Source organism: Budorcas taxicolor, chromosome 9 (genome assembly GCF_023091745.1).
Source record: "Budorcas taxicolor isolate Tak-1 chromosome 9, Takin1.1, whole genome shotgun sequence".
NCBI lineage: Eukaryota > Metazoa > Chordata > Mammalia > Artiodactyla > Bovidae > Budorcas > Budorcas taxicolor.
In genome coordinates this window covers 30,859,039-30,876,342 of record NC_068918.1, presented here as the reverse complement: position 1 = coordinate 30,876,342, position 17,304 = coordinate 30,859,039, and the positions used below count along the sequence as shown (strand labels likewise).

General features: G+C 38.5%; 1 protein-coding gene across 1 annotated transcript in view; it reads left to right on the top strand.

Moving 5' to 3' along the window:
* SLC16A10 (solute carrier family 16 member 10) overlaps positions 1 to 17,304 on the top strand; it is a 110,780-nt gene that overhangs the window by 57,372 nt on the left and 36,104 nt on the right. The window contains exon 2 of the mRNA XM_052645772.1: positions 11,351 to 11,495. Coding sequence (XP_052501732.1) covers positions 11,351 to 11,495 — 145 coding nt within the window. The remainder of the gene's footprint in view (positions 1 to 11,350; positions 11,496 to 17,304) is intronic.

The window sequence follows — 17,304 nt, the reverse complement described above, 5'->3', positions numbered from 1 at the left end:
TTCCCTTTTCCACCTGGAATCTCACCAGAGTTGCATAAATAACCTTGACAAGTTGCTAAATATCTCTAATCTGTTTTTTCCCCATCTTTAAAATGAATATAATGCCTCACCATGTTGCCTGAGAATCTGATGACAGTTTTATGCAGGCACTACCCATGGTTTAAGTGGCACTCTGTGTGTATGTGTTCTCCTTCCATCTTCCTCCTCCCCAGTCTACCCTCATCAGTGATTAAAAATTTCGCTGGCAGAGCAAACAGCTCTCTGCAGTTGGTGTTGCATATAGTGTTCTGTAAACGTCAGTTAAGCTGCTTGATGTTGTCATCCAGATGTTTATACTTTGGTCTTCCTCTTCTGTTAATTACTGAGAGTGATGTGCTTAAATACACAACTGTGACTGTGGATTTGTCTAATTCTCCCTTCAGTTCTGTCAGTTTTGTGTGTTCGTTTTTTATGACATCTATTTTTTTGTTGTTGTTGAAAACCTCCATATAGGTTTCTATTTTTTCCTTCCAGTTTATCCTGAAATGATGATCACAATTGAGTTTAGTGAACGTCTACCATCTGATATAAATACAGGGTTTCTCTTATCTTTTTTTAAAGCAATATTATTGTGTAATTGACATGAAATAAGCTGTATTACATGAAATAAAGTAGGTAATTTGATGCGTTTTGTCGTATGTATACACCAGTGAGACACAACCACCACAGTCCAGATAATGAGCATGTCCGTCACACTCAGGCTTCTTTGTGTCTTTGACAGTCCCTCCCTCTATACCCCTCTCCACAACGAGGTGAACACTGATACGCTTCCTGTCCTGTATGTCGGCTTATAGTTTTAGGAAATTTTTAATAAATGGAGTCGTGCTTTATATATCCCTTTTTCCCCTTTTTCCCACTGTGTATGAGTATTTTGATATTCATCCATGTTGTATTTATCAGTAGTTCACTCCTGGTATTGTGCTGGGTAGTATTCCATTATGTGGGCATCTCAGGTGGAAATAGTGGTGAAGAACCCGCTGGCCAGTGCAGGAACCATGAGAGATGAGGGTTGATCCCTGGGTAGGGGAAGAGCCCCTGGAGGAGGGCGTGGCAGCCCACTCCAGTATTCTTGCCTGGAGAATCTCCATGGACAGAGGAGCCTGGGGGGCTACAGTCCGTGGGGTCGCAAAGAGTCGGACACCACTGAAGCAACCGAGCACATACGCCCGCACGTTCCATTATATGAGCATACCATAATTTGTTTATCCGGTCACTTTATTTCTGAATGTTTGGGCTCTTTGCAGTTTTTGACTGTTAGAAATAAGACAACCATAACCATCTGTATGTAAGTTTTGTATGGACATATGCTCTTGTTTCTCTTAGGTAAATACCTGGGAGTGGAATGGCTGGATCATATAATAGGGATGTATTTAGCTGAAAAAACATCCCTACTCAGTTTTCCAAAATGGTTGTCCAATTTTAAATTCCCAGTAGCAGCTTATGACCTCCTTACATCCTAACATCCTTACCAACACTTGGTATGGTTAGCCATTTTAGCCATTTGAATAGATGTGTGTAGTTTTTCCGTTGTTGTAATTTATATTTTCCTCATGGCTAGTGATGTTGAGCATCGTTTCAAAAATGAATATTTTCCATTTGTATATCTTTTGTGAAGAGGTTGTTCAAATCTTTTTAACCTAGTTTTAAATTGGGTTGCTTGGTTTTTATTGAGTTTCGAGAATTCTTTGTATAATCTGGGTGCAGGGTTTGTTTTTTGTTTTTGGTAAGATAGATAACTTGCTAGTCTTTCCTCCCAGTTTATGGCTTACCTTTTCATTCTCTTAAAAGTGTCTTTCAAATAGTAATTCTTAATTTTGCTGAAGTGAAGTTTTTTCTAAGGATTATGTTTTTGATGTTGTGTCTAAGAAATCTTTGCCTAACCCAAGGTAACAACGATTTTCTCCTATGTTTTTTCCTAGAAGTTTTATACTTTTCAGTTTCAAATTTCATTTTTATGATTCATTTTGAGCTAAGTAAAAATATGGTATAAAGTAGAGATCAAATTTCCTTCTTGTGTTTCTTTTTTTTTCTTATTGGTGGCATATTTTATTTATTTATTATTTTTTCCCGTCAAGATCTTACTGCCTCTTTTTTTTTTTTTAATTGTTTTTTTTTACTTTATTTTACTTTACAATACTGTATTGGTTTTGCCATACATTGACATGAATCCACCACGGGTGTACATGCATTCCCAAACATGAACCCCCCTCTCCCCTCCCTCCCCATAACATCTCTCTGGGTCATCCCCGTGCACCAGCCCCAAGCATCCTGTATCCTGCATCGAACATAGACTGGCGATTCATTTCTCACATGATAGTATACATGTTTCAATGCCATTCTCCCAAATCATCCCACCCTCTCCCTCTCCCTCAGAGTCCAAAAGTCCGCTATACACATCTGTGTCTCTTTTGCTGTCTCGCATACAGGGTCATCATTACCATCTTTCTAAATTCCATATATATGTGTTAGTATACTGTTTTGGTGTTTTTCTTTCTGGCTTACTTCACTCTGTATAATCAGCTCCAGTTTCATCCATCTCCTCAGAACTGATTCAAATGTATTCTTTTTAATGGCTGAGTAATACTCCATTGTGTATATGTACCACAGCTTTCTTATCCATTCATCTGCTGATGGACATCTAGGTTGCTCCCATGTCTTGGCTATTATAAACAGTGCTGTGATGAACACTGGGGTACATGTGTCTCTTTCTATTCTGGTTTCCTCGGTGTGTATGCCCAGCAGTGGGATTGCTGGGTCATAAGGCAGTTCTATTTGCAATTTTTTAAGGAATCTCCACACTGTTCTCCATAGTGGCTGTACTAGTTTGCATTCCCACCAACAGTGTAAGAGGGTTCCCTTTTCTCCACACCCTCTCCAGCATTTATTGCTTGCAGAGTTTTGGATCGCAGCCATTCTGACTGGCATGAAATGGTACCTCATTGTGGTCTTGATTTGCATTTCTCTGATAATGAGTGATGTTGAGCATCTTTTCATATGTTTGTTAGCCATCCGTATGTGTTCTTTGGAGAAATGTCTATTTAGTTCTTTGGCCCATTTTTTGATTGGGTCGTTTATTTTTCTGGAATTGAGCTGCAGGAGTTGCTTGTATATTTTTGAGATTAGTTGTTCTGTTATATTAGGTGTATATAGGTTTGTCGTTGTTATATCTTCCTGATGTGTTGAGACTTTCATCATTAGAATCCCTCTTTATTTCTAGTAAAACTACTTGCCTTGAAGTCTGTTTTGTCTGGTGTTAGTACAGCCATTCCAGTCTTCTTGGGGTTATTAATTCATGGCATATCTTTCCCCATCTTTTTTATTTCCAAGTTATTTGTGTATTTGTATTGAAACTGCATCTCTTTAAACAGGATATAAGTGGTTCTTGATTTTTTTAATCCAGTTAGATAGTCTTTGCCATTTGCTTGGAGTCTTTATTTTTCTTTCATATCGTTACTGATATGGTCATATTTAGGTCTGACATTTTGCTATTTGGTTTTATTTGTCTCATCTGCTTCTTGTTCTTCTGTTCTTTCTCTTCTGCCTTCCTTTACATTAATTGAGTAATTTTTAGTAATCAATTTTAATTTTTCTATTGGCTTTCAAGCTATATTTCTGCATTTTTAAAAAAGTGCCATCTTTAGGGATTACAACGTATATCTCAATGTATTTTAAGTTGATGGAATTGCTTCAGATAAAACGTAGGAATCTTGTGGTAGTGTGTTTTCATTTACTTCCATCTTCAGTGCTGTTATCATATATCATATATATGTATCATAGATGTATCATAGATGTATTATAATATGTCTATCCCAGGTGGCTCAGTGGTAGAGAATCTGCCTGCCAGTGCAGAAGCTACGGGAGATGTGGGTTCCATCCCTGGGTCAGGATGATCCCCTGGAGGAGGAAATGGCAACCCACAATATTCTTGTCTGGAAAATTCTGTGGACAGAGAGGAGCCTGACGGGCTGCAGTTTGTGGAGTCACAGAGTCAGACACCTGAAGCAACTAAACACTCCTGCACATACATTGTTATAGTTTTTGCTTTAAATAGTCATATATCTTATAAAGAAATACGAGAAGGCAGTGTGTTGTGTGTGTTTCTATGAGAAGGCAGTGTGTTGTGTGTGTTTCTATGTTTCAGTCCTTTCTTTGGACCTAAGTTGTGGAACTTTCTTTAAGATTTCTTGTAGTGGAAATCTCCTAGATTTCCATTCTAAGATCTCTGAGACTTTGTTCATTCTCCTTCAGTATTTTCCTCTTTTCTTATATTAGGTAATTTTGGTCTTCAAATTCCCAGATTCTTTCTTACGTATGAGCGTATCGTAATGCGTTTTTTTCAGCTATTGTACTTTTCATCCCTAAAATTTCCATTTTCTTGTAGTTTACATTTCACTGTTGAGATTCCCTATCTCTTCACTCAGTAATTCAGCATTTTACTTTTAAAGTATTATCCATTAATATCAATACTTCTAACATAATTATAATAGACATTTTGTAGTTTTTGTTTTCTGAATTCAACATCTGAGTCCATTCAGAGTCCATTTGTATTTATTAGCTGTTTCTTTGCATGTCTGGTAATTTCAGGTTGAATACTTGAACATTGTAGATAATATTTGAAACAACTCTGATTCCACTTTGTTTTTCCAAGTATGATTGAGTTTTTGTTCCTAGGAGGCAGTTACCTTGCCTGGACTCAAACTGCAGAGTCTGTCTGTCTGTGGTGTGTAGCAGCTGATGTCTCTGTTCAGTTCATGTAGTTTCCAACGGTTGCTTTTTTTCCTCCTCTCCAGCTGTTGCTTTTCTTTAGTCTGGCCCTTACTAGTCCACCCAGCGTCTGCATAGCTTGTTGATCTTCAAGAAGGCCCGCACACTGGTAATTTTTATTTCTTCCAGATTCAGCTTCTCCAGGTGTAGAAGGGAAAAGGAAAGGTCAGTCGCTTGTCTTGCAGACTCTTTGTGACGCTATGGACTGTAGCCCGCCAGGCTTCTCTGTCCATGGGATTTTCCAGGCAAGAATACTGGAGTGGGTTGTTATTTCCTTCTCTAGGGAATCTTCTCAAACCAAGGATTAAACCTGGCCTCCCACATTTCAGGCAGGTTCTTCTTGGTCTGAGCCACCAGGGAAGAAAACTCTCCTCCAACTTCTGTCTGTTTTAAAACATTTTCCATATTGTGTTTAAATAAGTTTTTTTCCCCCAACACAGTTATTATCTGTAAGAGGACTTACTTGACCACTTCACTCTGCTGCCACTAACAGAAGTTGATAGCAAATAACTTCAAAACCACTCCTAAGTGAAATATACCTACCAAATAACCTTTCAATTGGCAATAAAATGGTCAAATCAAGTACAGTTTACTTGTTTCTGAATTTTTGTGTAGTTGTCAGACAACACCACACTCCAAAAGTCATTGGAACTTTGTTAAATAATATTTAGATGTTTATTTGAGCCTATTAGACCGATGTTCTGTTATAGAGCAAAGCTATTGTGAAAAGGCCAAGATCAAGTGGAAATGGGGGTTGGAACTCTCAAAACAGGGTGAAAGAGTATTTATCAGCCTTCAGCTAACTACAGTAAATCTTCCCTTTGGGTGTTTTCAATTGTAAACATTTTGTCCTTGTAGTCATTTATATCCACATAGTTAGAACATTTAGTTTTGTGTTACTTAATATGCAGGAAACTGTTTTTAAATAGTAAACCTAACCACTTCTTCCAGGTGATTTGCATTTTCCTTTGGCCGTGCTGAGAAATGAGGATTTGTTCTTAGTATGGAGTAGTGAACAAAGAGAGTCTGAGTGGGGAAACTGGAAAGCTGATTGTTACTTTTATATATGTGTGTGTGTGTGTGTGTGTATCTATGTGTAGTTTATTGGTTTTTTAAATTTGTATTTAATTTGTACTTTTATGATCACCTTACTATAACTGCTAACAGTTACACAGGATTTGAATTGAATTTGTATTTATGCTAACCACATTGATTGTTAGTTTATAAAAAAGATTTTCCTACGTGGTCTTTTATTTGGACATTTCTGTCTGTTAAATCAAACACACACATTCAAATAAGCGTGTACAAACACACTCTAAAGTCTTTCTTTCTTTTTTCTTTTTAAGGGAAAATGGACTTTATGTAATAGCTAACTTGAATCCTATAGAAGTGCCAACAACCTCAAAATCAATTCATTACACACATAGGTATGCCACTCTATAACAACAGTAAATATATAAAGGTACAATTCATTGAGAAATACTGTTAATGCCAAAGAGGTCTACTATGAAGTCATTAGCATTTCAAAATATCTGAATTTTATTACTAACATCTACATACATTTTAAAAACAGTATTGCAAATGAGAAGAAGATACAGCAGTATGTAACAAGCTTTACTGATTAGGGATTCTAAGCTGGTACATTTTCAGGAGATTTTTAATCCCTTCTTTATTATATATTTTTTGAAATCTATATCTCTTAAGACATTTAGCTTATTGTATAGGGCGTTCTGGTTGGACCTCTATTTCCATATGTATATTACTAGATGGAAATTATTGGAAGATAGAAAAATATTTTAGTTTTTTTAATATTCTCAGGAGCCTATGATAGTGCCGAGAACATACATAATAAACGCTTTTACTTGGAATGGAGAGAATGTTGTTATTCCATATTTTAGATAGTATCTCTTCCATTGGAAAATATTTGCTCTTCAACAGTATTAGGAAACCCTGTGTGGATGTTTGGTCAAATTATGTGGAAGGATTAGTGGTAGTTTGCATTTTTTAAACAAAATTTTACCATGCTGGATAGAGTGACTATGTCTTTCAGTTTCCCAGTTTCTATTATTAATAGTAACCATAGTCAGACTTGTAAGGGTCAGAAGAGAACAACAGGCTCTTTTATTTTATGGTGTATAGCAGAATCCGTAAAACCTTGGATTCTTTGTTATGCCATGTTAAAATTTTACAAAAACAGTGCCAAGTAATAGATTCATTCAAGAATTAATATTTTTGGTCACATAATCTATGACAGAGGCAGGAATATACAATGGAAAAAAGATAGTCTCTTCAGTACATGGTACTGGGAAAACAGGACAGCTACATGTAAAAGAATGAAATTAAAACATTTCCGAATACCACACACAAAAATAAGCTCAAAATCGATTAAAGACCTAAATGTAAGATTGGACACTATAGAACTGTTAGAGAAGAACATAGACAGAACACTCTTTGACAAGATCTTTTTTGATCTACCTCTCAGCATAATGAAAATAAAAGTAAAAATAAACAAGTGGGATCTAATTAAACTTAAAAGCTTTTGCATAGCAAAGGAAACCATAAACAAAACAATAAGACAGCCCTCAGAATGGGAGAAAATATTTCAAACAAAGCAACTGACAAGGGATTAATTTCCAAAATATGCAAACAGCTCATGTAGCTGAATATAAAAAAAAAAACAATTAAAAAATGGGCAGAAGATCTAAATAGACATTCCTCCAAAGAAGACATATGGATAGCCAAAAAGTACGTGGAAAGATGCTCAACGTCACTATTAGAGAAATGCAAATCAGAACTACAATGAGGTATCACCTCACACCAGTCAGAATGGCCATCATCAAAAATCCACCAACAGTAAATGCTGGAGAGCATGTGTAGAAAAGGGAACTCTCCTACACTGTTGGTGGGAAGGTAAATTGGTACAACCACTATGGAGAACAGTATGTTGTATGGGAGTTCCTTAAAATAGAACTACCATATGACCCAACAATCATACTCCTGGGCATATACCCAGAGAAGACCATAATCTGAAGAGATACATGCACCCCAGTGTTCACTGCAGCCCTTCTTAGAATAGCCAGGGCATGGAAGCACCCTGAATGTCCATCAACAGAGAAATGGTTAAAGAAGATATGGTACCTATATATAGTGCAATGTTACTCAGCCATAAAAAGAACGAAATAATGTCATTTGCAGTGACGTGGATTTACCTAGAGATTATTATCTTGAGTGAAGTAAGTCAGACCCAGAGAGACAAATACCATATGATATCACTTATATGTGGAATATAAAAGAAGGGTATAAATGAACTAATTTATGAAACAAATAGTCAGGGATGTAGAAAACAAACTTAGGATTACCAGGGGATGGGGGGATAAATTGGAAGATTGGGACTGACATATATACACTGCTGTATATAAAACAGATAACTAATAAGAATCTGCTGTATAGCACAGAGACCTCTCCTCAGTATTCTCTAATGGCCTATATGGGCAAAGAATCTTAAAAAAAAAAAAGAGTGAATATATGTATAACGGATTCACTTTGCTGTATGTCCAAAACTAACACGACATTATAAGTCAGCTATACTCCAACAAAAAATTTCTAAAAAGAGAATTTCTTGAATTCTCTGGTAGTCCAGTGGTTAGGATTCCCCTGTTTCCATTGCAGGGGAACTAAGATCCCTCAAGCTGTGCAGTGCAGCCAAAAAAAAAAAAAAGATGTTGGGAATTTAGCTGAGGCATTAAGGTACAGAAGTGTGAAATTCAAAAGTGGGATAGTTCATGTTCAAGGATCAGTTAGAGGCGCTAAAACCCACAAGAAGGATATTTATGGGTCAAGGAAGAGCATTTTGTGAAGATTCTTTTATGAAATTATGCTGTGGCTTCCTTCCACCCCACCCCTCATGGGAAAAGTTGGGGTATACATCCTTTCACTTGATAACCTAGTGAGGGGAGCTTTAGAGGGACCACTTAGAGGTTTAAAGAATTCTCTTCAGTTAGGGGACACAGAGGACTGAGGTCTGAATCCCGTGAGAAATCCAGCAAGGGGAGAACTGCATCTAGCCAGCTGCTCCCACAGCGAGAGGAGGGCTCTGTGGAATTTGCCCACACTCCAGTGTTTGTCAGGGCAGAGGAAACATGAATATTTCCTGCAGAGCAGAGGCAGGCTGAGTGGAGGAGAGAGGAGCTGTTTTGATCCCTGCCCAAATAAACCGTCTAGAAGGGCAACGAGGCTCCAACAGTGAGTCTTTTAAGTGACAGCCAGAAAGCCAGGAGGAGAGTGAACTGTCCTTGTCTGTGGAGCTGTAGCCAGAAGGAACTCTGAGGTGAGACTTGGAAGAACCCACAGAAGTGCATCTGAGGGAAAGCGTCCACTTCGGACATCGCCGTTCAGGCCTTTTGGCAGGACCTGTGAAGCAGGAGTCTCCTTGCCTTGTCTCCGAGTTACCCCTCTGTCTCATGCTGGCCCACTTTGCAGAGAGCAATAGCTAGGGAGGGGAAGAAGGGCCACGGGAAAGAGACAAAGCTGATCTTCCTCTCCTCCCGAGGAAAAAAGATTTGATTACCTAGTGAAGGTTAGTTTGTAACCTAAAGCACCTGAGGCCTTTCTGCTACTCAGCACTGGCTACAAGGTGGGCCTGCTGAAGTGCTCATGCAGTGGCGGGGGAACATTTTCTCCACGCTTACATTTTAAGACGATAGTCGAGACAAAAGTAAAGTTGTATCTGATTATATCCTGCACTTAGTGCTTGTTCAGTGGACATAAGATTCTGTAAAAATTTTTCACATTTGGTGTTACGGTAGACCAACACCTAGATAATGCGTAAAGACTTGTTTTTCTTCTTGAAACATGCCTTGACTTTTTTTGAACATTAGTGCAGTATAAATATTTGCTCTTGAATTTCTTAATGTGATTTCCTGTTAAGTGTTGGCGTTTCATTTAATTGTCAAGTACCTTCATCCAAAAATAAAGGTTAGGATGCTGTTCTTCTAGTCTGACTAGACTGGTTTAGATTGTTTCATCAACATGATACATGACTAAATTTTTTTTGAATGAGATTAAATGATTAAAAATCAGTAACATTTTTCTATAACATGGACTGAAAAAGTCACACTTCTCCTTGAGCGGGTACATCCGGGGCTGTGGTTGTGCTGGTATCTGGCCCATCACCTCTTTCCTGAGCCTGTCCACTTCTAAATCCCTCCCACCAACACCTAAGCTAAGCCTGCATTGTTGGTACAGTCTCTTCATTGTGTTTTTGTCTCCTTTCTGGTAAGGGAAGAAAGGAAAGAAATTGTGGCTGATAAAATATACCTAAATAACTTAAAATGTAAGAAGGCAAAAAGTTAAATGAAATTGTTAGACTGGTGAAGCTCCATTTGGATACCATTATTAGCAAATAGTCATTTGTACAGGGTCTGTCTGGATTTAACTTCCTTTGCTACGGAAATAGAGCGGTTTACTAGAAGACTGTCAGAGCTGGGTGGAATGCTGGAGATCATTTCATTTTGTAAGACAACTTGTTGTTGTTAAAACTCTGCATTGTTAAGCACTCTGTGCTAGATGTGGAGGTTTAGACACGTTTTCTCTAATCTTTAATAATTTTGGAAAGATCTGTGTTCCATCCTCTCTCAAGGTGAGAAAACAGGCTCAGAGGAAATGCTTTGCCCAAGAATTTGTTGGATCGTTCCAGAGCTGGGGACTTGAGGGATTTGTTTGTGTTATAGCTCATGTTCACTCAGGGCTCTCTAGGTTCATTATAGTTTTTAAGAATTTACAGACTCGGTGTCTTACAAGATCACTCATTTCTTTGGCACAAATTTGTGATCATTTGTACTCAGTGTGTCTCTCTTTTGCTTTCCTTTTGTTTTTGTCTTTACAGTATCAGGCCAGGAAATTATGACCTGATTCTTAAATCTTTTCTATTGTGAATGATAACATACTTTCAAAAAAGAAGATAAACTGTGTGTATGGCTTTATGAATAAAGTGAATATACAGTAACTTATCTAGGTCAACAAATTGCCTGTGTGGATTTGATTCCTTTAACGAAAGCACAAAGCCCAGACTCTAGGCAGATGTTTGATTCTTAACTACTGTGTCCATATAACAACTCCTTTCCTTCAAGCTTCACCACTGTTTAGTTCGGTGGTCGTTTCTTTGCAGTTTGATCACCTGGGCATGGGTTCCTAAATATATTTCAATTTTTTCAGACAGGTTTCTTTCCACAGATTAGAAGTTGCTTAAAACCATAGTTACCAGGATAGAGATTAGGTCCCAGGAGAATGTTTGATTTATTTAAGGATACAAACTTTTCTCAGAAGTTCCACTGAACACAAATAATTGCTTTGCTAATTATAATGAGTACTTGCCAATGCTTTGATCTATGATTCAGATTTGTTACTTATTCTAACTTCCCCCCATTCATCAATCTGAGTAGTATCTTTCCTGCACTGGTACTTTTCTCAATATGTCTTACATTCTGTGAGATAAGAACAACTAGAATTCCGCGTGTCATCATGTCCCCCGTCTCCCCCTCTCTTGCAGCATGGGTTAGTTCTCTCTCCATGGGGATGATTTTCTTCTGCTGCCCGATTGTCAGTGTCTTCACAGACATATTTGGTTGTCGGAAAACAGCTGTCGTGGGCGCTGCTGTTGGATTTGTTGGACTCTTATCAAGTTCTTTTGTAAGGTAAGGACTTGGTTTCTTCATGTTTTCAAAATCTGTGAGCTATCTTCTAGATTTCCTTTCAGAAACTTTGCTGTTTACAAGGGAAAAAAGTCCTTTTCAAGTGCTTAAAACTTGAAGCATGTCACTTATGCAACTGTCCACAGCAGCAAATCAGAGCTTGTAAATTTGAATGCTTTTGCTTGCAGTGCCTCAGAGTGAGATGCCAAGTCAGGGTACATGTGTTCCCTGGAGCCAAAAAAAAAAATTTCTCCTTTTGTTTTTTTCCATTCACAGAAAAATCCCAAAGACTCAAATTCTAGCAGTAAAGTTGTCTAAAGCAATGGCCTTAATTTAAGATCAACTCATTCTGAGTTCCAAAGCGTACAAGAGATAATATTTTGAAGTGGTTGTTCATAGGCTTGATGTGAAATATTTTTATTAATGAGATCTAGACTTCGCTGTTTATTTCAACCCAGGTAGAGAATTCCTACCTGCACTGTTTTTGGGGGTGGGGGTGGGGAGGGGGAAAGAACAGTGCTGAAATTTAAAAAGATCATGACAAAGTGAAGTGATCAAATGCAGCTTAAAATAAAGCTTCCTATCAAAACATTGTTCCCTGTGTCTGTTAGAAGCCCTGCAGAGGAGCTAACTGCAGATAGCTGGGAGGCACCTTAACCGTGGAAGCACCTCTCCCTCCAGCTCCTGTTTTACCTGCAAATCCTCTTTCATTGTCAGGATAATCCCCAGATAGAGAAACCCTGGTTTAATGGGTAGCTCTGGCTAACAGGCTGCACTTAACAGGAAAACCCTTAGATGATTTCCATCCTCTGTCTACTTTCGTGGTTTATCTTCATTTCCTGTCCCTTTCTCTTCCTTAGCTATCTTCGAGCTCTAGTTGAAAAGCATTATTGTAGTTACTAGGGAAAAAAAAAAATCAAACTTACATTGCTTGCCCTGTTTATTTTTTTCTATTTTTTTAAAATTTAAAATTAAAAAATGTTTTTTTTGCAATGTTGTGTTGGTTTCTGCTACACAACAGTGCAGAACAGCCGTAATTATACTTAGATCCCCTCCCTCTCTAGCCTCCCTACCCCCCACCCCCATCCCATCCCTCCAGGTCATCACAGAGCGCAAGACTGGGTTCCCTGCGGTACACAGCAACTTCTCCCCAGCTGTCCATCTCACACCTAGTAGTTTCTGTCTGCTGATGGTACTTTCTCCACTCATCCCAACCTGTCCCTCCCCACTGTGCCCACAAGTCCATTCTCTACATTTGTGTCTCCATTCCTTGCCTGAAAATAGCTTCATCAATATCATTTTTCTAGATTCCATATATATGGTTAGTATACTTTGTTTTTCTCTCTCTGACTTCCTTCACTCTGTATAACTCTAGGTTCATCTACCTCAGTCAGTCAGTTCAGTTGCTCAGTGATGTCCGACTCTTTGCGACCCCATGAACCGCAGCACGCCAGGCCTCCTTGTCCATCACCAACTCCTGGAGTTCACTCAGACTCGCGTCCATGAAGTCAGTGATGCCATCCAACCATCTCATCCTCTGTCGTCCCCTTCTCCTCCTATCCTCAACCTTTCCCCATTAGAACTGACTTAAATTCGTTCCTTTTTATGGCTGAGTGACTGCAGCCATGAAATTAAAAGATGCTTACTCCTTGGAAGGAGAGTTGTGACCAACCTAGATAGCATATTGAAAAGCAGAGACATCACTTTGCCAACAAAGGTTCGTCTAGTCAAGGCTATGGTTTTTCCAGTGGTCATCTATGGATGTGAGAGTTGGACTGTGAAGAAAGCTGAGCGCCGAAGAATTGATGCTTTTGAAGTGTGGTGTTGGAGAAGACTCAAGAGTCCCTTGGACTGAAAGGAGATCCAACCAGTCCATTCTGAAGGAGATCAGCCCTGGGTGTTCTTTGGAAGGAATGATGCTGAAGCTGAAACTCCAGTACTTTAGCCACCTCATGCGAAGAGTTGACTCATTGGAAAAGACTCTGATGCTGGGAGGGATTGGGGGCAGGAGGAGAAGGGGACGACAGAGGATGAGATGGCTGGATGGCATCACCAACTCAATGGACGTGAGTTTGAGTGAACTCCGGGAGGCCTGGCGTGCTGTGATTCATGGAGTCGCAAAGAGTCAGACACAACTGGGTGACTGAACTGAACTGAACTGAACATTCCATTGTGTGTATGTAGCACGTCTTCCTTATCCACTCATCTGTCAGTGGACGTCTAGGTTGCTTCCCTGTCCTGGCTACTGTAAACAGTGCTGCCATCAACATTGGGGTACACGTGTTGTTTTTGATTATGATTTTCTCAGGGTATATGCCCAGTAGTGGAGTTGCTAGGTCATATGGTAGATTTATTCCTAGTTTTTTCATATTGTTCTCGCTAATGGCTGTATAAGTTTACATTCCCTCCAACAGTATAGGAGGGTTCCCTTTCCTCCACATCCTCTACAGCATTTATTGTTGGTAGATTTTTCTGATGCTGGCCATCCTGACTGCTGTGAGGAGATACCTCATAGTAGTTTTAGTTTGCATTTCTCTGTTAATTAATGATCTTGAGCATCTTTTCATGTGTTCACTGGCCATTGCCCTGTTCATTTGTTTATTTATTATTTCTTTAATCTTTATTTTGGCCACACCACACAGCGTGAGGAGGCTTAGCTTCCCAACCAGGGATTGAACCCAGGCCCCTGTGTGAAAACTCGGAGTCCTTAGTCACTGGACCACCAGGGACGTCCCACCCTGTTTATTTTTAAATATTCAGAATCAACAGAATCCTTGGTTTACTGATTTTACCCTCACTCTCCCCACACACACCCCTTCCTCAACTCTAAAGTGAGCCTCTTTCTTTCACCTTAGACATTTTATTTGGATTCTAAACAATTATTTTTATTCCTCTTTAGAAGATAAATATTCCATCTTTAAAGTTGCCTTTGTTCTTGTCTTCTAAAGTTTTTTTTTGTTTTTTATTTTTTATTTTTATTTTTCAAAAGGCAAAACCCAACAGTTTTTTATTTCAGGATATCCAAGTTCCCCTTGCATACAAAAAAAACAGAAAAAGTTTATCTGGTGGTCACTACATGAATCTTGAAACCAAATTCCTGATTGATGATACTGATACAAGATGGTAGTTATTAATTAATCCATGCCAGCCCACAACAAACTAATTTAACATTGGTAAAAATGATCATATATACATAAATGAGTCTCTATTAGTACTGACACCTCCTTCTCATTCCTCATAGAATCTAAAGTTGTTTTTCAAAGAAATAAAAAACCAGTTTTTTGGGGGGGATAAGGTTCTACTTAGGTGATCCTGTGAGATCATTTGCTTTTGGTTCTTCTTTATCTCTAATACGGTATTGTGCTCTTACTGCCTCATGAGATCCCTGCACGGTCCGGAAGCCTCAGATGCCCATTGTCAGTCAGTGACCTTAGCGTTTGCTGGAGTATTATTAACACTCAGGCTTTGGTGGAGAGAGAAACTAAGAGATAAAAAACTCATGGAACTTATTACCTAGTTTGGTAGACAAAATTCATATACACAGACCAACTTACAGCAAGCAATGTTTCTCAAACTTTTTTGACCACTGAGAAATAAAAATTATAAAATGTATTTTACATGGTGACCTAGTTCTTTTTCTCTCTCTTCCTCCCCCATCCCCACCCCTGACTAAAACAAAATGTCTTGAAGGGATATTTACCTTACTCCATATAATGCTCTCAAATCTTCTATTCAGCTTCATTATTTAACCCACTCATCAAAGCTGCTGTACTTTGAGAGCATGCAGAGAACAAGGGGAGATGCGGTATAAATTCCAAGTGTTCAACAGTGGACCGACCTTCTTTTCCTCTAGTTCAAATTCCGCCTTCTTAGGAAAGCCTTCTCTAGCAGTTCCAGATGGCTGCATCAGTGTCTCTTCTTTGAATACTTTTCCCACACATACTTGGTATCTTACTGATTTGCACGGCACTTACTCAGTTGTCAAACTTCAACAGTTTGAACCATCTGTTACTAAAGTGAAAATCAGAAGTGAGGAAGGATCCAGCAGCAGTGAAAATGCCATCACAAAGCTGATGTATTTTACTCTGCAGGAGAGATACCAAGGCTAATCTTAACAGGCACTCCATATTTAAATGGTGTGCAAAAGAATGTCTCGATTTATGTCCGTGGCTCTCTGGTTTTCCAACTGACAGCTTTACAATAATGTAGTGTAACTAGATATTGTCGTTGTTTATGACAATACTGTGCTGTCATTACTATTTTTAACATACACTTTGAAGAAGGCAGAGAAAACTGTATTTAGATTTTTCCTTTAAAATTGTTAAATAAAAGTAAATTGGTACCTTAAGAAATTTGTTGCAGTTATCTGGAAAAATACTTATGTGAAAAAACTGATGCAGAATGAGTGAAATATTATTTATATTGTGTTTTACATTCTTGTTATTTCAGGTAGGTGTCTTGTTTCACTAAGCAGACGAGAAGTAGGGCATAGCCACACTTAAAATATTTTTTTCACCAAGTATCTGCAACATAGTAGCTGTTAAATATGTTTATTGAATAAGAGTGAGGTTTTGGTAAAGAGTGATCAGAGTTAGGTAAGATTAATGTAGGAGAATTAGGGACTGGCTCTTGAGCCTGATTTGAAGATGGTTTTTACGTAGATTAATAGGCGGGGAAAGGGCATCTCAGAGTGAGGGGACTGCCAGCCTGCCTTAATTTTATCAGATTCTAGAGTTCCTTGTGATTACCTCAGCATATTGCTAGGCTACAATTATTGTTTAAAATTTAATTATTAACCAACTTTATCTATCTTAGTTTTTTATAAAGAGCTTGCCTTTACTACTGATACACAGCCTTCTGAATTTTCAAAAGAAAAAAACTTCAGCATTCTTTTACTCCTTAATTGTTTCAAAGAATGTAATGCTATGTTTCTTTAATTTCTTTTTAAAAAAATTTCCTCTGCTCTGCAGCCTCCTCTTGCTTTAGCCCTCTCTTTTCTTTTGTTCATTTTCTTTTTGTTGTTGTTGTTGCACTGTGCAGCTTGTGGGATCTTAGTTCCCTGACCAGGGATCGAACCCAGGCCCTTGGTAGTGAGAGTGCTGAGTCCTGACCACTGGACTGCCAGGGAATTCCTTTACTTTCATCAGAAGTGTATAATTAAGTTATTTGGTTAAATATAGAATTCTCAACCTTTGATTATTTTTGTCGAGACCTGCCTGGCCTGAAAGCTTACAGACTGGGATCAGTAGTGAATGCACCTCGTTTAGTAGTCCTGCAGTCAGGCTATGATTTCTCATTATCTTGCACAACTCTGAGAACAGTGCAGCGCAGGGCGAAGGTTTGTCTGCATCCCTTAGGCCAGCAAAATGCAGCAGACACACAACTGCTTGTCCGTGCAAACATTCCTCGCATAAGCCTGGGGAGAAAATATCAAACGTAGCCTTCTCTTTGAGTAGATTGCTGATTAATAAGTCTCTGGGAAAATTCCATGAAGGAAAAGAGTTTTCATAGTTAAATTCTACTTTTTTAAAAGCTTTTATTGAGACTAGGTTTTTTTTTTTTTGGTAGTTTAATCATTGTCAGTGTCACTGAGGCCCTTCCTGGCACCACTGTTTATTTCTGAGTTGGAGAGCATCACAGTTTTTACCCAGTGCTGCATGGTTCGCCTGAAGGTCGATAGAAAGAGGAGGAGGGATCAAATCACTGAGGACCTTATTGATCATTTTTCACATATTAAGGCATTTTTTTTATTATCTATTCAGATGAAATTAAAATATTGTAGTGTTGTATTCCTATCAAGATTTTAACCTCT